This window comes from Ranitomeya imitator, chromosome 1 (assembly GCF_032444005.1).
Source record: "Ranitomeya imitator isolate aRanImi1 chromosome 1, aRanImi1.pri, whole genome shotgun sequence".
Taxonomy (NCBI): domain Eukaryota; kingdom Metazoa; phylum Chordata; class Amphibia; order Anura; family Dendrobatidae; genus Ranitomeya; species Ranitomeya imitator.
In genome coordinates this window covers 104031424-104056660 of record NC_091282.1, presented here as the reverse complement: position 1 = coordinate 104056660, position 25237 = coordinate 104031424, and the positions used below count along the sequence as shown (strand labels likewise).

At 42.9% G+C, this 25237-nt stretch overlaps 1 protein-coding gene across 1 annotated transcript in view; it reads right to left on the bottom strand.

The window, feature by feature from the left end:
• Positions 1-379: 379 nt before the first annotated feature.
• SHISAL2B (shisa like 2B) overlaps positions 380-25237 on the bottom strand; it is a 173140-nt gene continuing 148282 nt past the window's right edge. The window contains exon 3 of the mRNA XM_069749362.1: positions 380-2815. Coding sequence (XP_069605463.1) covers positions 2682-2815 — 134 coding nt within the window. The 3' untranslated portion in view covers positions 380-2681. The remainder of the gene's footprint in view (positions 2816-25237) is intronic.

Below are 25237 nucleotides of genomic sequence, written 5' to 3'. Positions count from 1 at the left end.
CTCACTCACACCAACGTGACATTCTGCATACCCTGGGGACACGTAAGGTCAGCTTGGCACAGTTGTATGCAGAAACCCCTTGTCCACATGGGCCCAGGGAGGCACAATGAGTGAGGGGGGTGGCCCACACAGTCGCTCATGTGGCACCACACTTGCTCACAACTCTGACAGGCTAAGAGGCCCCTTTCACTAGCACCAGTCAAACAGAGCACTGCCAGCCCGGTTGGACTGCCACCAGTTCCTTGTTAGATTTAAGCCCGGTCCATTTAAGGTAAGGAATTTTATCAGGCGAGAAACCAGCCTCGGTTACATGGAAAGTTAAAGCCGAGAACATGGATGTGTGGATTCCTGGGTCAAGATAAAAGAGCAGCCCAAGATTAAGTTATGTATTTAATCAACTTAAGGGCACACATGACAAAACACTATATGCACAATGGTTATACATATACAGTGGTCAGATATGCAAATACAAATAGTTGTAGTACAAAAGTATGCAGAATACAAGAGTCAGTTACCAGTCAGATGATAGGCTTGGTTTGTGAGGGAGGGGCTGCCACATGGGATGCTTGTGGTTCCCTCTGTTCCTTGACTTCTCCCCACACAATATGTCGTTGCAACCTCCCCAGTGAGAAGCAATATGCCATTCTTTACACAAGCATTTAAGCCCTGGGGGTCACTCCCCTTCTGCCCCCTTGAATGGACCTAAATCCACTCCCCTTGCATCTAGCAGCTAAACACTCCAAAAATTAAGATGGGTCATAACTCCTTAATGGACGGTCCTAGGGATGCGGTTTTGGCATAATCGGATCCATCCAGGCCTCTGCTATGCGTTAATACCAAACAGAGCTTTGCTACCTGGCTACTACTAGCTGTTCTACATAACTCCCCACCCTGGGGTGCTAGAATGGATCAAGGCCCTGGAAGGCATTCGGCCAATTCCAGATATTTTGAAAATGTAACTGATGTGTGGCTAGGATGTACAATAAGATTGTATTCTCTTTATGAAATCCTAGCTGTCTGAACAAAATTACACCACATGGGCTCCGCAAGAGTTGTTTTTGTAGGAGTTTGGATACTAGCTAAGCTGGTGGGGGTGTGAATTGTTTCTTTGAAGCTGAGAAGGCTGGAACACCTGCGGAGTCAGGTGATCTGTTACAGCTACACATATTGAAGGAGGATTGTAGTATGATATGATACAGTTGTTGGGCATGACTTAAATTCCAACATGTTCTTCACAAACACAAACCTGACAGACAGTGGAAAATAGACAAGGATAATGGAAAACCAACATCATACAAATACACTCACAAAATGACTGAGAGAAAATCAAGAGAGGAGTAGGGGGAACAATCAAAAAGGGAAGAGGATTAGGAGAAACACACACAAACCAAATCTATGCAGAAATCTCCTGAAAAGAACTCCAACTGCTTGCTCCTAAATCTGATCTCTCCTTCAACTCCATACCAGGAAATGGTAAGCTATCACTGGCATAGAAAGAAGCAAGGAGGAGGGTTCTTAAACCTGTGGGAGTAACAAACTCAGAATAGGTCATATAAGACAGAACTCCAGGAGTCCCATTAAACCATATAACCCTTGCAGAGACAGAACAAGGAAAGTCAGAACTGCTAATAGGACTGTGAAGCTGTTCTCACAACCGCAGGTGTATTTGTCACCAGATGCTGTAATCATCTGACCCCACTTTGTCACAGTATACCCGTGACACCTATTATGTGTATATTAAAATGAAGGTCCAGTAAAATTATGTCATCAGTAGGATTTATAATGAAGTACAAAGGAAATTGCAGCAGGAAAGTGACCATCAAAAGCTGTCATCAGCCTCAGAGGCAGAACGTATTGCTATTGGGTCCCAAAGTAAAATCTATAAGAGTGTTCCCAACCTACTGTACATGTGGCAGTATAATGCTGGCATGTAATGTAGCTGAAGGCTCTCTTGTCCTCCTCATGGACCAGGGCAGGGTTCACTGCCATCTCTGCTATACCTATAACTATGTCTCCAGTTAAGCTTTGTATTCTTGAGTCCTTACAAATACAGATAGAGGGAATCTGGAAAAACTAAGAAAATAAGTAGTTTTCATTTTATTTTACCAAAGATTAAGCAGTAGACATAGTCGGCCAACTATTGACCTCTGTTAGTGTGTAGCAGTACTGAAAGGAAAATTTTAGTTTTCATTTTGCCCCAAATAGCTTTCTTTTAATTTCTGAGATTGTTTCTATACTTAATAATGGTGTACCCAAACACACCATCCATTACTTACATTACTTAGGCTACGTTAACATTAGCGTTGCGCGCCGCTGCGTCGGCGACGCAACGCACGACGCACGCAAAAACGCGTGCAAACGCACGCAAAAACGCTGCGTTTTGCGACGCGTGCGTCGTTTTTTGACGAAAATCGGACGCAAGAAAAATGCAACTTGTTGCATTTTCTTGTGTCCGACGCTAGCGTCAAAAACGACGCACGTGTCGGAAAACGCAACGCGAAAAACGCATGCGTCCCCCATGTTAAACATAGGGGCGCATGACGCGTGCGTCGCCGCTGCGTTTCCCGACGCAGCGTCGGGAAACGCTAATGTGAACGTAGCCTTACAGAACACATTTATTTAGTGATTCATTTTGTATCCCTTTTATAAAACTAAAAAAATATAAGCAGGTGACCGTCAGGCTATAGTTTGGTGGTATTATTTGTAACTTCAGCCAATTTCTCTTGCACGGTGCCATCAGTCTCACAGAGGATGTCATTTGTAGAATTCATAGTAGTAGCGGAGCATCCTGATTTTGCTTTTTTCTTCAGATTGTCTGAAAAAAATAACATCTGTATTAACTTAAAATTGTACATTGTTATGTAGATATTTCACATTCGTGAATTAACACGCTTTTACTTTTCAAACACATCTAATCAGTATGTAAAAATGATTTTATTGTCGAGTCTGAATTATAAAGAAAGCAAATTATAGGGAAGGCATCAACTACTTGGGACATGAAACGTATTAAAGTGAATGTGTCACCATGGTTTTGGTACCTAATCTGAGCGCAGCATAATGTAGAGAAAGAGACCCTGTATGTATCCAACGATGTGTAACTTAACTTACTGGGTGCTGCAGTTGTGACACAATCAGAGTTTTTAGATGCAGCATATAGCAGAGCTATACAGTCAGCTGCTGATCAGTGGTGAAGGCGTGGTTGGACCCAGGTGCACAGGAGCTTTAATCCTGTAGTGTTAATCTCATACTGAGAAAACACTCATTGTACTCAAACAACAGTGCACAACCTAATGAGTGACATACTGCTGAAATCAGTGTCTTACATAACAAAAATGTGCTGACAGGTTCCCTGTATTGATTAATAAATTAATAAAAGGGGATGTCCATGGAATAAAAATGTGCAGAAACTGTCCTCCCCACATTATTCATGACCTCTTGAGGGCAGAGTAAAGTGATGTAATGTGCATGCTCCGCTTTGATTACGGGTGATTAGTCCTCTTTGGCCTTTCCCGGCGCATGCGCGTTACAGTACTTTACTCTCAGTGGAGCAGAGAGAAGTGTGTCTGCACAGGATCATGATTGGGGGACATTGTGTGGATGATGTAGGTCCTGGCATCCACATGAAGCAGGTGGGAGGATGGCAATTGTGATATGAAAGGAGGTGCCAAAGCAAGACCAGCAACACCCATTGAACTTGACCGCACTTTATGGGGGTATAATAAAAGGTATTTTTTATGCTATGCAGGAGGGGTTGGGAACTTACATACGAATTACTAGAATACTGTAAAAGATACCAAATGTAAATTTTTGGTGAAGAATCAACAAGTGGAACACAATTGTGAAGTTGAACGAAATTTATTGGTTATTTTACATTTTTGTGGAAATTCCAAAACTGAAAAGTGGGGCGTGCAATACTATTCTGCACCTTTAATATACTTTGTTGCGCCACCTTTCGCTGCGATTACAGCTTGGGGTATGTCTCTATCAGTTTTGTACATTGAGAGACTGAAATTCTTGCCCATTCTTCCTTGGCAAACAGCTCGAGCTCAGTGAGGTTTGATGGAGATCGTTTGTGAACAGCAGTTTACAGCTCTTTCCACAGATTCTCAATTGGATTGAGGTCAGGACTTTGACTTGGCCATTCTAACACCTGGATACATTTATTTGTGAACCATTCCATTGTAGATTTTGCTTTATGTTTGGGAACATTGTCTTGTTGGAAGACAAATCTCCGTCCCAGTCTCAGGTCTTTTGCAGACTCCCAACAGGTTTTCTTCAAGAATGGTCCTGTATTTGGCTCCATCCATCTTCCCATCAATTTTAACCATCTTCCCTGTCCCTGCTGAAGAAAAGCAGGCCCAAACCATGATGCTGCCACCACATTTGACAGTGGGGATGTTGTGTTCACGTAGATGAGCTTTGTTGCCTTTACACCAAGCATATCGTTTGGCATTGTTGCCAAAAAGTTCGATTTTGGTTTCATCTGTGCAGAGCACCGTCTTCCACATGTTTGGTGTGTCTCCCAGGGGGCTTGTTGCAAACTTTAAATTACACTTTTTATGGATATCTTTGAGAAATGGCTTTCTTCTTGCCACTCTTCCATAAAGGCCAGATTTGGGCATTGTACGACTGATTGTTGTCCTATGGACAGACTGTCCCACCTCAGCTGTAGACCTCTGCAGTTCATCCAGAGTGATCATGGGCCTCTTGGCTGCATCTCTGATCAATCTTCTCCTTGTTTGAGATGAAAGTTTAGAGGGACGGCCGGGTCTTGGTAGATTTGCAGTGGTATGATACTCCTTCCATTTCAATGATCACTTGCACAGTGCTCCTTGGGGTGTTTAAAGTTTTGGAAATCATTTTGTATCCAAATCTGGCTTTAAACTTCTCCACAACAGTATCACGGACCTGTCTATTGTGTTCCTTGGTCTTCATGATGCTCTCTGTGCTTCAAACAGAACCCTGAGGCTATCACAGAGCAGGTGCATTTATACGGAGACTTGATTACACACCGGTGGATTATATTTATCATCATTAGGCATTTAGGACAACATTGGATCATTCAGAGATCCACAATGAACTTCTGGAGTGAGTTTGCTGCACTGAAAGTAATGGGGCCGAATAATATTGCACGTGCCACTTTTCAGTTTTTGAATTTCCACAAAAATTTTAAATAACCAAGAAATTTCATTCAACTTCACAACTGTGTTCCACTTCTTGTTGATTCTTCACCAAAAATTTACATTTGGCATCTTTATGTTTGAAGCATGATATGTGGGAAAAGGTTGAAAAGTTCCAGGGAGCTGAATATTTTCGTAAAGCACAGTATTTAGTTTTCCCTTGCAAAGGCTATTATGTTCTGTTTTTGTTAGGCATATGTAGGTAATCGACTATTATGTTCCCTTTGTCTGCGTGGACATGTGCTAATGAATTAGTAAATGTGTCAATTTAATGTTGAAAAAGTTTTAGAAGGAAAAACAAAAACACAAAGCGATAATTATCCAACCACAATGGAAAAATAAAAATCTCATCATAACCTGTTTATTTCCACATTGTAATTATAACACTCCAAAATAGAAAGAACAGCGCACGTCATATATCTCCTGTACAACCTTCTTATATCAATACTAAGGGCACCGTGAGCATTTTGTGTGTAATGATATTTTACTTCTGCAAACTGTCATTTTGAGACTAATGTTAATTAAGGTCACTATAATTTTCAGTTTTCTACACAAAGGAATAAATTCATGGGATGTAAAGGGAACGTTTCATGTATTCGATGTTAGTTTAATTAATTAGATATATGGCAAGGTTGTAGAAGAGAAATGTGTTTAGTTTATTAAAAATGTGGTCAATATTTTTTTTGTTTAATAAGGTGCCTGTGAGTGGCTAAATTGTGAGCAACCCTCTCCTGTATGGTCTGTATACTGCATAGGGGTATGTGTGCTTTGGGACATCCGTATAGGACAATATAGAAGTTGAATCTCCAGAAAGTGAGAGAGTACAAATTCTCTCAAAGAGACCAGGCAGTGGCATGAGAAATACATACAAAGCTGTACCTGTGTCTTTGGTGGCGTTATCCTACGTTATCTAAATGCAACAGAGCTGTCATTAAATTTACACTGTCCAATTCTCATGGAAAAAGAGAGACCTCCTAGAGACCTTTTTGTGTCCTGCAGTCTCCTTTGCTCCTAGGCCGTTCCCACCATCCAGCCCTCCACTCCCGCAGACAATGTCATGATGCCAGTCGCAGGGCCAAAATTCTTAAATAAATCTGTGCCCAGGAATGAAAGAACACAAAGCTGCAAGAACATAGGTGTTTGCAGTGCCGAGCCTAGTGTATTAGCTTATGGGTCTAGTTTGGGGCGTGTGCTTATTCGGGAGATTCTGTTCTGGTTCTGTATTTGTTTAAAAATCTTATCTGGATTTGGTATTAGTTTAGGGGTCTGGTCTGAGGTCTGTACGTCTGTTCTGGGGTCTTTTCTGGTTCAATGTTTGTTTAGCAAATGTTATCCGGGCTCTGTATCAGCTTAAGGGTTTGGCCTGGGGTGTGCACTTTTTTATTGGGTTCTCTTCTGGTTCTATATTTGTTTGGCAAGTCGGGCTTGTATTAATTTAGGGGTCTGTACATCTGTTCTGGGCTTTTTTCTGCTTCAATGTTTGTTTAGAAAATGTTATCTGAGCTCTGTATTAGCTGAGGCATCTGTACCTTTTTCTGGGTTCTCTTCTGGTTTTATATTTGATTGGCAAGTCGCGCTCTGTATTAGTTTAGGGGTCTGGTCTGGGGTCTGTACGTTTGATCTGGGGTGTGAACTTATTTAGTGTGTTCTGTTCTGGTTCTGTATTTATTTAGCAATAAATAATGGGGTTTATACTTTAATACATTCTAGTTTTAGATTTGCTTAGGAAGTTCTATCTGGGCTCTGTCTTAATTTAGGGGTCTGGTCTTGCATCTGTACTTCTTTAATATGTTATGCATTTGCTTAGCCAGTCTAATCTGGACTCTGAATTAATTTATGTGTCTGGGTTTTGTACTTATTCAGCAGGTTCTGTTTTGGTTCTGTATTTGTTTAACAAGTCTTATCTGGGCTCTTTATCTGGATTCTGTATTAGTTTATCAGTCTGGTCTTGTGTTTTGTACTTATTTAGTGGGCTCTCTTCTGTTTCTGTATTTGTTTATTAAGTCTCATCTGGACTAAGTATTAGTTTAGGATTCTAGTATGGGGGTCTGTACTTATTTAAGTTTTTCTGTTTGGGTTCTGTATTTGTTTAGCAAGTCTTATCTGGATTCTGTATAAGTTTAGGGAGTCTGGTGTGGGTCTATTTATTTTATTTAATGAGTCCGATTTAAGGTTTAAGGGACTCTGTCACCTGAATTTGGAGGGAACAATCTTCAGCCATGGAGGCGGGGTTTTTGGGTGTTTGATTCACCCTTTCCTTACCCGCTGGCTGCATGCTGGCTGCAATATTGTATTGAAGTTCATTCTCTGTCCTCCATAGTACACGCCTGCGCAAGGCAAGATTGCCATGTGCAGGCATGTACTATGGAGGACAGAGAATGAACTTCAATCCAATACTGCAGCCAGCATGCAGCCAGCGGGTAAGGAAAGGGTGAATAAAACACCCAAAAACCCCGCCCCTGTGGCTGAAGATTGTTCCCTCCAAATTCAGGTGACAGAGTCCCTTTAATGTTTATTTTCAGAGTCTGTTATTGAATTCATATTTGTAAATGTTGTTCTGTTGCGCCAGATGCACTTACACAGTTTGATTAAAACTAAAATGTATAAGTCCAGTAATGCATTCTAAAAATCAAAAACAATGTTACATGTTTGCATACAGTATATATTGGTGCTTATAAAGTGCTGCTGCATCATTCACATTTATTTGCCTTTGCATTGCAGTTACAGCACATTTGAAATTGTCCATTTCTTTTACTTTGTTAGGAGGAACTGACAAACTTTATCTTTTGCATTGTATATACTATATTCAGGGGGTAAGGATGTCTGTATTAGTTGACAGACTCGGGTCTGTACTACCTCAGCCGTCTTTTTACATTTGTTTAGGGCAGCTGCTCTGAGGTGTGATTTTAACTTTTGGGATCTGGTTTGAAGTTACTTTTTATTTAGGAGACTGGGTCAGTATTGGTTCAGGGTATGTAGTCTAAGGCTACTTTCACACTAGCGTTTTTTTCAATACGTCGCAATGTGTCGTTTAGGGGAAAAACGCATCCTGCAAAGTTGTCTGCAGGATGAGTTCTTGCCCCATAGACTAACATTAGCGACGCATTGCGACGCATTGACACACGTCGCAACCGTCATGCGACGGTTGCGCCGTGTTGTGGCGAACCGCCGGGAGCAAAAAACGTTACATGTAACGTTTTTTGCTTCCGATGGTCCGCCATTTCCGACCGCGCATGCGCGGCCGGAACTCCTCCCCGCACCTCACAATGGGGCAGTGGATGCGCTGGAAAAATGCATCCGCTGCCCCCGTTGTGCGTCGCATTCACTGCTAGCGTCGATAACCTCGGCCCGACGCACTGCAACGGGCCGAGCCCGACGCTAGTGTGAAAGTAGCCTTACGTGTGACCTAAGGTCTGAATTTGCTTATAGGGTGTGTATTTATCTGGGTCTATACTTACACAAATACAGACCCCAAAACAGACACCCTTAAAGAGAGTTGTCCCACAATTAAAGTTACTTTTAAAGCACCCCGCCAGCATTTTTTTTTTCACCGCTGTTATTTCCCCTGTCTAATACTCACCTGCTACTGCCTTCATCGTTTTTCAGGTAAATTTTTACAATTCTGACCTCTGTCACTTTATGAGGTAATAACTCTGGAACCCTTCAAGGAATCCCGGTGATTCTGAACATGTTTTTCGTGACATATTGTACTTCATGTTAGTGGTAAAAATTTGTTCAGTATGACATAGTGGATGCGTTCCTGAAACGGAAAGTACTTGCAAGCAGCATAATACAAAGAATAGCAGGTTTACCCAGAATCCTTTGCAGTAGGCGGAGCTATGCAAATCATCTCTTTCCACCCCTGTCTAATCCACAGCGCTTGGAATCGCCAAGCGTGCAATGCTACGGATTAGATACAGCCAACCAATTCCAGCCCTGTGCTGATGAGGGCCTAAAGCCCGAAACACGTGTCCACAGGTAGGAATTGGTTGGCTGTGTAAATTTAGAAACTAATCCGCAGCATTGCACGCTTGGCGATTCCAAGCGCTGTGGATTAGACAGGGGTGGAAAGAGATGATTTGCATAGCTCCGCCTACTGCAAAGGATTCTGGGTAAACCTGCTATTCTTTGTATTATGCTGCTTGCAAGTACTTTCCGTTTCAGGAACGCATCCACTATGTATTTCCTTTAAGTAGAGGGCTTTTCGGTCTCTTTCATCCCGCTACATTTAGCCCAACTTGGGTCTCTCCCTAAGGTGGCTAGCATGTTCAGTATGACATGCATTTATTTGTGAAAAAAATGGAAATTTGGAGAAAATGTTGCAATTTTCCAACTTTGAATTTTAATGCCCTTAAATCAAAGAGATATGTTTCAACAAAATAGTTAATAAGCAACATTTGCCACATGTCTACTTTACATCAGCACAATTTTGGAACCAAAATGTCTTTTTGTTAGGAAGTTATAAGGGTTAAAATTTGACCTGCGATTTTTAATTTTTCCAACAAAATTTCCAAAATCATTTTTTTTAGGGACCACATCACTTTGAGTGGTCTATATGATAGAAGATACCCAAAAGTGACACCATTCTAAAAACTACACCCCTCAAGGAGCTCAAAACCATATTCAATAAGTTTATTAACCCTTCAGGTGCTTCAAAGGAATTTTGGGAATGTGAGAAAAAAATGAACATTTAATTTTTTTCCACAAAAAAAATTACTTCAGATCCAAATTTTTTTATTTTGACAAGAGTAACAGGAAAAAATGGACCCCAAAATTTGTTATGCAATTTCTCCTGAGCATGCTGATACCGCATATGAGGGACGAAACCACAGTTTAGGTGCACGGCAGAGCTCGAAAGGGAAGGAGCGCCATTTGAATGCAAAATTTGCTGGAACAATTGGAGGATGCCATGTTGCATTTGGAGAACCTCTGATGTGCCTAAACAGTGAAAATCCGCCACAAGTGACACCATTTTGGAAACTAGACCCCACAGGGAACTTATCTGGATGTGTGGTGAGCACATTGAACCCTGCTTCACAGAAGTTTATAACGTTGAGCCATGAAAATAAAAAAAATCTAATTTTCCCCACAGATATGTTTTAGCTTCAAATGTTGCATTTTCATAAGAGTAATAAGAGAAATTGTACCATACAATTTGATATGAAATTTCTCCTGAGTACTCCGTTACCCCATATGAGGGAGTAAACTACTGTTTTGGGCACATGGCAGGGCTCGGAAGGGAAGGAGCGTCATTTCATTTTTTGAATGTAAAATTTCCTGGAATCAAATTTGCTGGAACAAGTGGCGTCATGTCCCATTTGGAGAGCCCCTGATGTGCCTAAACAATGGAAACCTCCAGAAGTGACCTAATTTTGGAAACTAGATGGAATGTATTTAGATGCATGGTGAGCTCCTTGAACCCCCAGGTGCTTCACAGAAGTTTATAACATTGAGCCGTGAAAATAAAAAAAAATGGATTTTCCCATCAAAAATGTCATTTTGTTCACCAATTTTTCATTTTCATAAGGGTAACAGGAGAAATTGAACCATACAATTTGTTTTGCCATTTCTCCTGAGTACGCCAATACCCTATACGTGGGGAATATTGATTTTGAGGCACAGTGCAAAGCTCAGAAGGGAAGAGGCGCAATATTGGAGTTCAGATTTTGCTGCAGTGGTTTGAGGGTGCCATGTCACGTTGGCAGACCCCCTGAGGGCCAGAACAACAGAAACCCCCTATATGTGAACTCATTTTACAAACTACACTCCCATATGAATTCATCTAGAGGTGCAGTGATCATATTGACACCACATGTGCCTCACAGAATTTTATATCATTGAGCCGCGAAGACAAAATGAATTACATTTTTACCAAAAATGTTGTTTTAGCCCCATGTTTTTAATTTTTCTAGACTAATAGGATTTTTTTGCACAATAAACTGAGGTCCGTATTTTCCTGAGTGCACCAATACCCTACATGTAATCGGGAAATATTTTTCAGGCACAGTGCAAAGCTCAGAAAGCAACAAGTGCCATATTTTACTGTTATGGTTTGCAGGTGCCATGACCCACTGGTAGAGCCCATGAAGTTCCCGAGCAGCAGAACCCCCATAAGTGACCCCATTTTACAAATTACACCTCTCAATTAATTCATCTAGGGGTGTAGTGATCATATTGACACCACAGGTGTTTTTTTTAACTTTTGCAATGGTAACCTGGGTAAATATCGGGTTACTAAGCGCGGCCCTGTGCTTAGTAACCCGATATTTACCCTGGTTACCAGTGAACACATCGCTGGATCGGCATCACACACGCCGATCCAGCGATGACAGCGGGTGATCAGCGACCAAAAAAAGGTCCTGATCATTCCCCAGCGACCAACGATCTCCCAGCAGGGGCCTGATCGTTAGTCGCTGTCACACATAACGAGATCGTTAGCGGGATCGTTGCTACGTCACAAAAAGCGTGACGTTGCAACAAAATCGTTAACGAAATCGTTATGTGTGAAGGTACCTTTACTCTCGACTCCATCTGGCCTCTGTTCAGCTGTGTCGTTCTTTTCAGAAGTGTACAAAACTGTGGCTGACGGCACTTATATGCAATCCTAAAATGACGGACACCACCGGATCACAGGTCAGACGGCATCCACAGTGCCTCAATCTGCCTCATTATAGGGAATCTTTTGCCAAAGGTTCCATCTGAATCATGTATTTCAGAGATTTACATTGGAACCCCCGGTGAAAGCGCTCAGCGCAGAGTGCAGGATAAATGTGAGCCGAGCCTTACATCTATCTTTGGGAGGCAGAATGAAAAAAATCAACAACAGGTGAAGAATTGGTTTTATTTATTTTTTTATTCCCATTCCTCCTGCTGCTTAAGTGATTAGATTACTATATTTTCCCTGTCAGTGCAATTACAGCGATACCAGATTTATATTGGGTTTTTATGTTTGACTGCTGTCACACGCTAAAAGATGCTTTTTATTGCAATAAATAGTTTTGCATCACCATATTTTGAGAGCTATAATTTTCCATATTTTGGCCCACAGAGTCATATGAGGGTTTGTTTTTTGCGGGAAAAGTCTCTTTATTGGTACCATTTTCGGGCACATGACATTTTTTGATCGCTTTCTATTCTGATTTTTGGCAGGCAGAATAAACAAAAAAAACCCAGCAATTCAGGAAAGCAATTCAGGGGTTATGTCGTTCCATATGGGGTAAAATTGATAAGGCAGTTGTATTCTTCGGGTCAGTACAATTCAGCGATACCACATTTATTTTTTTTTATGTTTTGGTGCTTTTACACAATAAAAACTATTTTATTGAAAAAATAATTATTTTTGCATGGCTTTATTCTGAGAGCTATAAATATTTTATTTTTTGCTGATGAGCTGTATGGCAGCTGGTATTTTGCTTGGATAAGATGATGTTTTCAGCGGTGCCATGTTTATTTATGTTCATCTTTTTGATCGCTTTATTCCACTTTTTGTTCAACGGTATGATGATAAAGCATTGTTTTTTGCCTTTTTTATTTTGCTTACTAAAGCAGTTAACTAGTGGGATAGTTTTATAGGTTGGGTTGTTGCGGACACGGTAATACCAAATATGTGTGCTTTTATAGTTCGTATTCTTTTTCATACAAATATTTATTTATAGATACAATATTTTGATTTTTTTTAATTTAATATTTTTAAAATTATTTTTAAAAAAGGCTTTTACTTTTTTTTTTTTTTTACTTTTTACCACTATGGCACTATCATTTTTTTTTGCAGGATGATTGCTTGTATAGCATGGGGATGCAGCAGCATCACTGTGCTATGCAAACTGTCAGCTCTGCACTGACAAAGTTGCTGATCATCCACTGAGCATGATTAAGCAACTTTTCTAGCTCTAGTAACCCGGGTCATCATGGCAACGAACGGGACCTCGCGTCTTCTGTGAAGCATCGAAAATGGCCGCCGGGGCAGCGCATGTGCAGATGGCAATCTTGGCGCCAAGATTTAATCTACCGTAATCCCAAGATCTTCATCTGCACATGCGCCGCCCCCCGCCAGCCATTTTCACGGAGTCCACCGCAATGTAAACCATGGAAGTGCAGGGACTCCAGGCTTTAACAAAATGTCAGCGGAGCCATCGCGCCAAACACCCACAGCATTGCACCTCCGAATTCCCCCTCCTCCCAGCCTGAGACCCACAGCATTGCCCTACTCCTACCTCAGCTAGCAGTGACCCTGGGATCCTGCTCAACCCCAGCTGGTATTGTATATTTGAATTATCCCCTATTTCCCCCAAAATTTTCAGAAAAAAAATGCTTCTTATAATCTGAAAAATAAGGTACTCGTTGCACTGTCGATTTTGCAAGCTTTCCCACCTACAAGAAAATGAAGAGGTCTGTACACTTCAACTGTGATAGACAAAATCTTTAAAAAAAATCCAGAAAGTCAGGACGCAGGACTGGGACCCGCACCTGTCCCTACCACTTTAATGGGGCCCTGGCTTTACCTTATCTCGGGGGTACCTATGATGGTTGGGAGGCCCGAGCCGCCAGCATATCCCTGTCTCCTGTGCAGGCCCTATGAGTGGCTCCCCAAAGGAGGTGGACTGCACCAGTGTAATAATACAACAAATAACAGGGTATACAGACAAGGTAACTAAAAGTCTCAAACTCACAAAATGCTCATACAACCACAGAGGAAACACAGAGAAGGGAAGAGATGGAATAAACTAGGAAGGAAAACAGGTTTAACATGCAACCAAAACAGCAGACACCAATCTCTGTAAATAAACCTCCAACACCAACACTACGCTCCTTCAACCTCCAAGCCAGGCAGTAGAACTAATCACTGACAATAGCTGAAGTCAGGACTGGGTCTATATAGAGGATCAGATTACAAAATCCACTTCAGCTGAGAGAGACCCAGCTCTCAGCAACTCATCAATAAGGTTAACTCCTGCACTGCTGGCACAAAGCAGCCAGGTAAGAATACAGGTGAAGAGCTTCTGTTCACTGTGTGTGAACGAGGCCCAGAGCGCTGCGGTTCTCTGGAACCTCTCTGTCGCGGTAGCACCGTGACAGTCAGATTGTTTGATTTTTAGATAAATAATTTGCATTTTATTGCATAAATAAGTATTTGTTACAACAGAAAAACAGAACTTAATATTTGGTACAGAAACCCTTGTTTGCAATTAGAGGTCAGATGTTTCCTGTAGTTCTTGACCAAGTTTGCACACACTGCAGCAGGTATTTTGGCTCACTTCTCAGATCTTCTATGGATTTTTCAGGTTTCAGGGCTGTCGCTGGGCAACATTGAGTTTCAACTCCCTCCAAAGATTTTCTATTGGTTTCAGGACTGGAGACTGGCTAGAACACTCCCGAACCTTGAAATGCTTCTTACAAAGCCACGCCTTAGACTACTTTCACACTTCCATCGGTACGGGTCCGTCGCAATGCGTCGGGCCGACGTCCCGACGGTCGTTGTGAAATAACTGCAAGACGTGGTTAGCGGATGCAGTTTTTCAACGCATCCGCTGCCCATTCTACAGTCCGGGGAGGAGGTGGCGGAGTTTCGGCCGCGTCGCACAAAAAAAGTTACATTGAACTTTTTTTGTGCGTTGCGTCCGGCAAAGCACGATGGATCCATCGCACGACGGATGCGACGTGTGCCCATCCGTCGCAATCTGTCGCTAATACAAGTCTATGGGCAAAAAACGCATCCTGCAAGCACATTTGCAGGATCTGTTTTTTGCCAATAACGACGGATTGCGACGGAGGACAAAAGACTGAAGTGTGAAAGTAGCCTTACTTGCCCTGGCCGTGTGTTTCCGGTCATTGTCATGCTGGAAGACCAAGCCGTAACCCATCTTTAATGCTCTTACTGAGGAAAGGAGGTTGATGGCCAAAATCTCGTGAAACATGACCTCATCAATCCTTCCTTTAATACGATGCAGTTAGCCTGTCCCCTTTGCAGAAAAGCACGGTTGGGATGGTGTTCTTGGGATTGCACTCATTCTTCTTCTTCCTCCACGAGAGGAACGAGAGAGACGAGAGGAGTTGATACTAATAAGTTCTATTTTGGTTTCATCTGATCATATGACCTTTTCCCATGACTTCTCTGGATCATCCAAATGGTCATTGGCGAACTTCAAATAGGTCTGGACATGTGCTTGCATAAACAGGGAGACCTTGCTTTAATCCATGATGGCATAGTGTGTTACTAACTAATGGTAATGCTTGAGACTGTGGTCCCAGCTCTCTTCAGGCTATTGACCAGGACCTCCCATGTAGTTCTGGACTGATTCCTGACCTTTCTCACAATCATATTTGCCTGATGAGGCAAGATATTGCATGGAATCCCAGACCAAGGAAGATTGACAGTCAACTTGTATTTCTACAATTTTCTAATAATTGTGCCAACAGTTGTTGCCGTCTCACCAAGCTTCTTGCCTTTTGTCCAGTAGTCTATCCCATCCTTGTGCAGGTCTACAGTTTTGTTCCTGGTGTCTTTAGACAGCTCCTTCGTCTTGGACATGGTGGAGAGGTTGGAGTGTTATTGATTGAGTGTGCGGACAGGTGTCTCTTATGCAGGTTATGAGCTCAAACAGGTGCAATTAATACAGGTAATGAGTGCATGGTAGGAGGACTTCTTAAAGACCAACTAAAAGATCTGTGAGAGCCAGAATTGTTGCTGGTTGGTAGGTGATCAAATACTTATTTCATGTAATAAAATTAAATCCAGTTATTTAAATATCATACAATGTGATTTTCTGTTTTTTTATTTTTAGAGTCTGTCTCTCACAGTTGAAGTGCATTATCTATCTGCATTATCTACCATGTCAGTGTTTGACTGACAGTCTATCAGGTCCTGCCCCGGCTCTGATTAATTGGGGTACATGGCGACAACGAAGCCATTGTTAGGCCTCCTTGTTGCCATTGTGCTGTTGGGGTGTCCATGGGCTGACAGAGGGACCTCCCTCTGTCAAACTCTTATATAGTAGAAATGCAGAGCCACATAAATAGAGGCAAGAATTGGATCAGAATCAATCGTGCCATTATAAACATATTCCTTGCAAGAAGTAGTGGACATAGACAGGAGAGAGCTCCTGTGCAAGAAAAATATATATGGGCCCCTTGCAGTCCAATAGCTCATTATAATACACAATTCAACCTACTTTGGGTGTGGTAACAGGCCCCCTTACCTTTTGGGCCTCTATGTGTCTGCATAAATTTCAAAAATAGTATGTCCGTCCTTGCTGACAAGGTTTTGATTTCAATTCATGGACCAGAGAAGTCAGCACAAGAAGAGGTAAGACTCCTCTCAGTACACACTTTGTAAATAGCAATAGTCTGAAGATAGGTCTGTTTGCAATGTTTGCACTACATATATAGTGATTTTCTTAGCTCATGGCTATAAGAAGACACAACCAGCAAAGTCACATTCTATAGGAAATACTGAAGTGTTAGATTATTCCTTCACCTCGATAATTGCTAATTTAATTTGGTCCCAAATTTTGGAACTAAGAGGGATAATCCACCTGTACCAGTGCCAATTCGCCACACAACCAATGTCCTCTTCCTCTCCTATAGGTCTCCATCATCGCAGTAATAAGCTGGATAAGACTTTTTCTTATAGGATGGGTTAATTGCCTGTTTCATTTAATTTATGAGGTGTAATTACAATTTAATAACATTGTTGCATATTTGTCTAATTACTAGGCATAATATGCATTTTATTTCCTAGCTTACCATAGTGAACCTCTTCTTATCCAGAGGCTTAATTTAATTAATGCACATTTCATGAATTTCATGTTTTACACGACATTGTCTGGTAGGTACACCATAAGTGCTTTATCATTGTTCTTCATTACATATAAGTATTCAGATGCAGCTCTTGACTGTAATTGCTTAAACACTGTTAATCCATGATCTTTTAATTCCACATATGCTGTGCAACTGCCTGGAGTATAAATTCATGGAGAGATATCAGGTCTTCTAAAATACATAGAATTAATAGAATAGTAGACCATGCATGACTTAGTAGTCATGTTTTATGTGTGTGTAAAGGGGTGACAAATACTGGTATACGCTGCTACCCCTTTAAGTACGTCCCAGTTGCTGATAATTTCGTTTTACTATTTATATGGTGTCTTCTACTGTTATATGAATGTAGCCACTGGCGGCTGCTACGATGTCATCCAGAGCAGGAACGCTGACGCCAGGAGCCATGTCACCAACGGGAGCCGGAAACAGCGACCACTCTGAAGGAGCCCGTGCTGGGAGAGAGGGCCAAGCCGAAATGCCATTTGCGGGAACCAAAACTTCTTTACCCAGAGCCAGTTCCTCAGCATCGACGGGGACCGGAACCAGCGACGGCCCCGAGGAGCCTGAACCAGAAGTGAAGGCCGGGCCGGGACTTCGTCATCAGGAGCCGGAGTGAGCAGCAGCATCCACAGAAGGATCCAACAGTCGCATGATGGGTGTGGCTGGACCACTGAGATCAATTGCAGTGAGTGAACCTCGACCCTTGATCCTGGAAGGCTGGTTCCAGCCGCGGCCTTCTACTCCCCCAGACCTGACTGTCCCTCGGCTCCCTGTTTTGGTAATCAACCCTCCGTATAGTGATCCGTTGCCGTTTGATCTATCCATTGTCCGTCAAGTTCGAGAGGTGAGGACCACATCCGGTGCAGGCTTGGTGCTGGGCACTTCACATTTTCATCAGGCAGTGGAGGGCCCGTTTCCAACCCCTGGACAGTCTGCCTGGATTGCAGGAATCGTAGAGGGAAAGAAGCAGTGGGAAAAGGAAATTTGGGCAGAATTGCGCAGACACGGATAGGGCGTTATGGCCGGGTGTCACACTTGCGGGCATTTAGTCTATACCAGAGTTGAACAGCGGTACGGCTTTATCCGGGAGCAAGGCACAAATGACAAGGTGTATGTGAAGGTCACCTCTGTGAAGTTTGGGAGACCCCTAGGGGAAGGGGACTGGGCCTCCTTCTATAGTGAAGACTGCCCCAGGGGCTATTTGGCAGTGGCAGTGGCTCTGTGTTCCGATGATGACGGCCCAGAACGATATGCGAGCCCGAATCAGGTGCAGTCGGTTCCCTGCGCCTCATCTATCTCCCAGCCCCATGCTGCCTCTACAGCATTCTGGCAGCCTTCAGACTCTGCAGCTGCAGAGTCCTCTTCAGCCTGAACGCGGGCATGGAACCAGTCTGATAAAGCGGCACGGGATGCATACTGTTGAACTATAGAAAACTTTTTTGTTAAACAGAATGTTAGTGCTCGTTGCACCATATAGCGTTGAAGAAAAATAAGTGGATTGCAGGACTGTTTTGCATCCCCGGGGGATAGAGCAGCCCTGGAATACTCCCAGGGTCAGGAGAAATGCGGCTAGTATGGCCAGAAGAGACTGTTGAGTTGTTTTAGTTTTTGTTGCGCGGCGCCCTTCTTGCTGGATGGCAGGACTAAGCCCTTGCAGAGGCATGGACCCTTGATCTGTGTCATGGACTATGTGTGTGGCTGTGGCAACAGACTGTTTATGGGACAGACAGCGCAAATACTGACAGAGGGGGGTGCCCTGCTCAAAGGAAGGGGGGAATCCTCCCCCAGCGACTGTGGACCCAAAGGATGGGTCATGATATTGTTAATACGTTTGAGTCATGTGGACAGGACCGGAGTTAAATAAAATGTAGGTGCTTACTGGAGGACTGTGCGCCAGGTACCTCTTCAATAAAAAGGGACCCCTAAAAGACTTTGCTCATGTAGAGCCAGTGTTTTACTACCTCAATTGCCTCCCTGCGAGGAGTATTATGTTGTGATTAATAAAGTTTGATATGTGAATGGTCAGGGACGATCATTGTTAAAGCAAGTGGGAAAGTAAGGTGATCACAAAGACTCGTATATACCTCTACACCTTTAAGTAAATCCCAGTTGCTGATAATTTCATTTTACTATTTATATTGGGTCTTCTACTGTTATATGAATGTTTAGTACTATTATGCATAGTGTTTTTCCATAATCATATAGGGACAGTGTAGTACCTTAGTTGGGCCACAAGATGGATACACTATAAATAGTTTATTATAGGAGGAGTTTACTGGGGTAAGGCAGGAGCAGTTTCCTAGTTAGAGTCAGAGGGCCTAGGGAGCCTGAACAGCTTGGGTAGGCCTTAGAGCCCGAGCTACCCAGTAGCTCCGTAACATTATAAGAGAGTAGACCAGCCATCCAGGGCCAAAGAGGGCCAGAAGTTCAGTGTGTGACAGCAGTGTGGAGCAGAAGCGAGAGGAGAGGTCCTATACGGTATGGGGACGCAGGTCGCTCATCATGTGGCAGTTTATCGCATGGGCTGATGCCCTCAGATCCGGGGCAAAACGGACGAGGGAACCCCGAAGTGCAGTGAGTCTGGACAGGGAGGACTCTGCGTTACGGCAAGAGGCGGTACGAGCGGGGCACGTACTGAGGACCGTAGAAGGAAGTGCAGGGAAAGTAGAGAATGTGGACTGTAAGAAACTCTATGCTGATGCTGTATCTGAAAAGGATGTGCTGCAAACCAAGGAAAATAAAGTTTTACGTTATAAGTTTGAAATGGACTCTGTGTCTTTATATGCAACAACGCCAGCTGCAAAACTTCAGCGAGCCTGATGAGACTCTGACAGGGCAGAAGGTGAAGCAGAAGGTGTACCGCAGAAGGAACATTATATTCATGTGACGGGGACCAGGACGCCTTAAAGCACATACTCTCAGCCACGACTACGGCCCTGGCTCTCCCTCACATGTGTGCTCATTAATCATACATATGGACAGTGATGGTGGAAACTTTACAGTAACACTTTAGTCCATACATCAATGTGATTAGACTAGAATTTTGTTATAATCTGCTTTGAAAAGTTACAAAATTTTTGCCCCCAAATTTTCAGACACTTAGCATTTTCATGCCAGTTTCACCTAGCTGCACCAAATTGGATGGATGTGGGGCTTGACAGGGGCATTGTGGTAGCATGATGCCACAGGTTGTCTATTTCATGATGAGCTGTGACATTCCTTATTCCAGAAATCTTACGCCAATCTTATCAGATGCTCCTGACTCATTAAGAGACTTGCACCATGTGAAAACTGGCATGAAAATCTTCTTGCTGAGCTGGAGCCTAAAAGCTTCTCTGTCATAAAAAGGACAGTATTGTGCACCAAGGATTCATTTTATTGAGTTACAAATATAACACAATTATTCATAATGCACCCTTGTCCATTTTCGAAAGAGTTGCCCTCTCACAGTACCACTCTCTGGTTCTAGAACATGATGGAGGGGTATGTAACCAGGGCAATCCATCAGCAGTCTCCATTGCATGTGCTAGTTTCTAATGCTGTGGGCCATGTAATTGGAGGCCGCTCTCACCTGTAGCCATGATCCCTACTGGAGTAGCATACTTTGAAGGGTTGTATTTTTTAAAAGAGCACATTGATGCTGCTATAGTAACTCAATCATACTAAAAACTCAATTAAGCTTATGTTTTGCTTTTTACTTCTAGCACATCACACAGATACCCTGTTGGATTCAGATCTGGGGAACTCAGCAGCTTAGTTATCCTTTTCGGTGGGATTTTTTTGACCTCTCTCATCTAGTCATCATGCCATCATCTCTCCGATCCTTACGCTTGCTTCAAGAACTGAATGTTCATTGGCTGCCTAATATATTGCACTGATTGCTGGTGTAAAAAGTGTTATTTCACATTGCCGTGACCAGCACTGGTGGTCGTAGACAGGAGATGCCCTTTGTGCAAGAAGAGTATATGGGCCCTTTGCAGTCCAATAGTTCTTATGTAGCTACACAGGTTGCACGAATGATATGTTTGCCCGTTGACCAATGTAGGTCTCAGAGGCAAAGATGAAGCCTGTGCTGCCTAGCCACAACCATTAAAACATGCGTTGCTCCCCATCAGAGCCTCCATTGATCCCTTAGAGTACACTGTAGTCATAGAGTGCACAATTGTCCTGGTGACCTACAGGTTGTGTTTTTGCACAGGGGCCTTCAGTTGTCTGTGTCCGCCCCTGCTACTTCTACCTAGTAATAAAAGGTTAATAGTAATTCTGCTGCTTCTCTCTACATCATGACATCACACAACCTTTCGTTTTCATGAAGCTTATAAAAGACGTTTCATATTCATCGTTTTTTCTTAAGGGCAATCATTATTTATTTCTGCATATTTATTGTTTCATTTTTTTCTAATCTTTTCTTCTGGATTGGTTTACTGTTCCAGTCAAGTGATCTGTATATCTGCAGAGTCCATACATTAATTCTGCATTTACTGGGCCTAAAGGGAAGTACATTGTAAGTCTGGATTTTTAGTGATTGTGTTCTTGTATAGGAGTTCAATGAACGAGCATGGTCCATGTCTAAGGAAGGACCGAACATATTTATAAGTTCGAAACACATACAGTAGGCTATTTTTTGGATAACCTGTACTTAACCTTGCCTGTTTTTCATATCTTTTTAATGAATCAATAAAGCTCTTTTTTTACTTGGAAAATTTGGATATTGAGTGCTATGTTCTATTGTCCCTCCAACTAAGATTCAGTGTCCGTGCACATCTTCAGAGTTCAAAGTTTTTTTTCATCAGGTGAGCTGAACATTTATTTTCTGTGAATGGTCCAGTAAATGGTATATAGAATTCAGTTATATTCATTGTACATGGGAACATGGGCATAAATGGGAGCCAGCACAATAAAGGGAGAAGAGCCTTGGGGGAAAGGTCCAAATTTGGCTTTGTGGCTCATAGGACTCTAGTTACACAAGTGAGCTCAAAGACAAAAAAAAAATCATATTAGAGGCCCTATTCTTGAGGTTCCCTATTACTTTGTTCATGAGTTTGCTCATTGAAGTTTTACCATGAATTGCACCACAACCCTAGGTAGTTCTTCCCGTAAAAATTGCACGTGCAAAAAACACAATGCAATAAAACACAAAGCACAATTTTAAAACCATGTGTCGTTAGGTACATTTTTTTTTGTGTAACATCTCATGTAAATGTTTCAATACACCTGCTGTAGAAACCTGATTTTTTTCAATTAAATCAGTCTTTTATTCCAGCCCCCATCCTTAAAGAGCTCTAAATTGTGTAGCCACATATGGTCTACTACTACATGTCTCCACTTTAGGACATCAATACCTTATGTAGCATGGCAACTCTAAAAGCTCTATATAGATTCTGCCTGGCGCAAAGCGTATTTCATCCTCTTCAAGTGCGATAAGAGTTAATGTATTGAGAACAATGGGCTATTAGCATTTGACTTTTATATATCACTAGATGGTGGCCCAATTCTAACGCATCGGGTATTCTAGAATATGTATGCGTAGTGTATAGTACAGCCCACGCAGTACATTGCGCAGCCCACGCAGTACATTGCGCAGCCCACGCAGTACACGTATATTGCGCAGCCCACGTAGTATATTGCGCAGCCCACATAGTATATTGCGCATCCCACGTTGTATATTGTGCAGTCAACATAGTATATTGCGCAGCCCATGTAGTATATTGCCCAGCCCACGTAGTACATTGCACAGCCCACGGTGTACATTGCGCAGCCCACGTAGTATATTGCGCAGCCCATGATGTATATTGTGCAGCCCACGTAGTATATTGCGCAGCCCCCGTTGTATATTGCGCAGCCCATATAGTATATTGCGCAGCCCACGTAGTATATTGCCCAGCCCACGTAGTACATTGCGCAGACCACCTTGTATATTGCGCAGCCCACGCAATATATTGCGCAGCCCATGTTGTATATTGCACAGCCCATGTTGTATATTGCGCAGCCCATGTTGCATATTGCATAATAATAATAATTTTTATTTATATAGCGCCAACATATTCCGCAGCGCTTTACAAATTATAGAGGGGACTTGTACAGACAATAGACATTACAGCATAACAGAAATACAGTTCAAAACAGATACCAGGGGGAATGAGGGCCCTGCTCGCAAGCTTACAAACTATGAGGAAAAGGGGAGACACGAGAGGTGGATGGTAACAATTGCTTTAGTTATTCGGACCGGCCATAGTGTAAGGCTCGGGTGTTCATGTAAAGCTGCATGAACCAGTTAATTGCCTAAGTATGTAGCAGTAACGACACAGAGGGCTATTAACTGCATAAAGTGAATGAGAACATGATGCGAGGAACCTGTTTTTTTTTTTTTTTTTTTTTAAAATAGGCCACACAGGGATCGTTAGGTTAATGCATTGAGGCGGTAGGCCAGTCTGAACAAATGAGTTTTTAGGGCACGCTTAAAACTGTGGGGATTGGGGATTAATCGTATTAACCTAGGTAGTGCATTCCAAAGAATCGGCGCAGCACGTGTAAAGTCTTGGAGACGGGAGTGGGAGGTTCTGATTATTGAGGATGCTAACCTGAGGTCATTAACGGAGCGGAGGGCACGGGTAGGGTGGTAGACTAAGACCAGAGAGGAGATGTAGGGTGGTGCTGAGCCATGGAGTGCTTTGTGGATGAGGGTAGTAGTTTTGTACTGGATTCTGGAGTGGATGGGTAGCCAGTGTAATGACTGGCACAAGGTAGAGGCATCGGTGTAACGGTTGGTGAGGAATATGATCCTGGCAGCAGCATTCAAGACAGATTGGAGCGGGGAAAGTTTGGTAAGAGGGAGGCCGATTAGTAGAGAGTTACAGTAGTCCAGACGAGAATGAATAAGTGAAACAGTAAGAGTTTTTGCAGAGTCGAAAGTAAGAAAGGGGCGAATTCTAGAAATGTTTTTGAGATGCAGGTAAGAAGAGCGAGCCAGTAATCGGATGTGGGGGGTGAATGAAAGGTCAGAATCAAGGATGACCCCAAGGCAGCGGGCATGTTGCTTTGGAGTAATGGTGGAACCGCACACGGAGATGGCAATGTCAGGCAAAGGTAGGTTAGTAGAGGGAGAGAACACGAGGAGTTCAGTTTTTGACAGGTTTAGTTTCAGATAGAGGGAGGACATGATGTTAGAGACAGCGGTAAGGCAATCACTGGTGTTTTCTAAAAAGGTCGGCGTGACAACAGGAGAAGAGGTGTATAATTGGGTGTCGTCAGCATAGAGATGGTACTGGAAACCAAATCTACTGATTGTTTGTCCAATAGGGGCAGTATACAAAGAGAAGAGGAGGGGGCCTAGGACTGATCCTTGAGGAACCCCAACAGTAAGGGGAAGGTGAGAGGAGGAGGAACCGGCAAAACATACAGTGAAGGATCGGTCAGAGAGATAGGAGGAGAACCAGGAGAGAACGGTGTCCTTGAGGCCGATGGAGCGGAGCATAGTGAGGAGGAGCTGATGATCCACAGTATCGAATGCTGCAGAGAGATCCAAGAGAATTAGCATGGAGTAGTGACCATTAGATTTAGCTGTTAGTAGGTCATTAGAGACTTCAGTGAGGGCAGTTTCAGTAGAGTGTAAAGAGCGGAAGCCAGATTGAAGAGGGTCGAGAAGAGAGTTATCTGAGAGATAGCGGGTAAGACGAGAGTGGACCAGGCGTTCGAGGAGTTTAGAGATGAAGGGAAAATTAGAGACAGGTCTATAATTAGCGGCACAGTTTTGATCGAGGGATGGTTTTTTAAGTAATGGATGTATGATGGCATGCTTAAATGAGGAGGGAAAAATACCGGAAGTGAGGGAAAGGTTGAATATTTTTGTTAGGTGAGAGGTGACAGCTGGGGAAAGGAACTGGAGGAGATGTGACGGAATGGGGTCACTGGTGCAAGTGGTTGGGCGAGAAGATGGAAGGAGCCTGCTTACTTCTTCTTCTGTAACTGCTTCAAAGTCAGAGAGTGAACTAGATGCAGTGGGGGAGGGAGGACAGTGCATGGTATGAAGAGATTGGGAGATGATTTCCTGTCGAATGTGGTCAATTTTTTCTTTGAAGTAATTGGCCAGATCGTCAGCACGGAGATCCGTGGTTGGGGCCTGCTCTCTTGGGTTGAGTAGGGACTGGAACGTGTCAAAGAGACGTTTAGGGTTATTGGACAGGGAGGTGATGAGGGTGTTGAAGTAGGTTTGTTTGGAGAGGTGAAGGGCAGAATTGTAT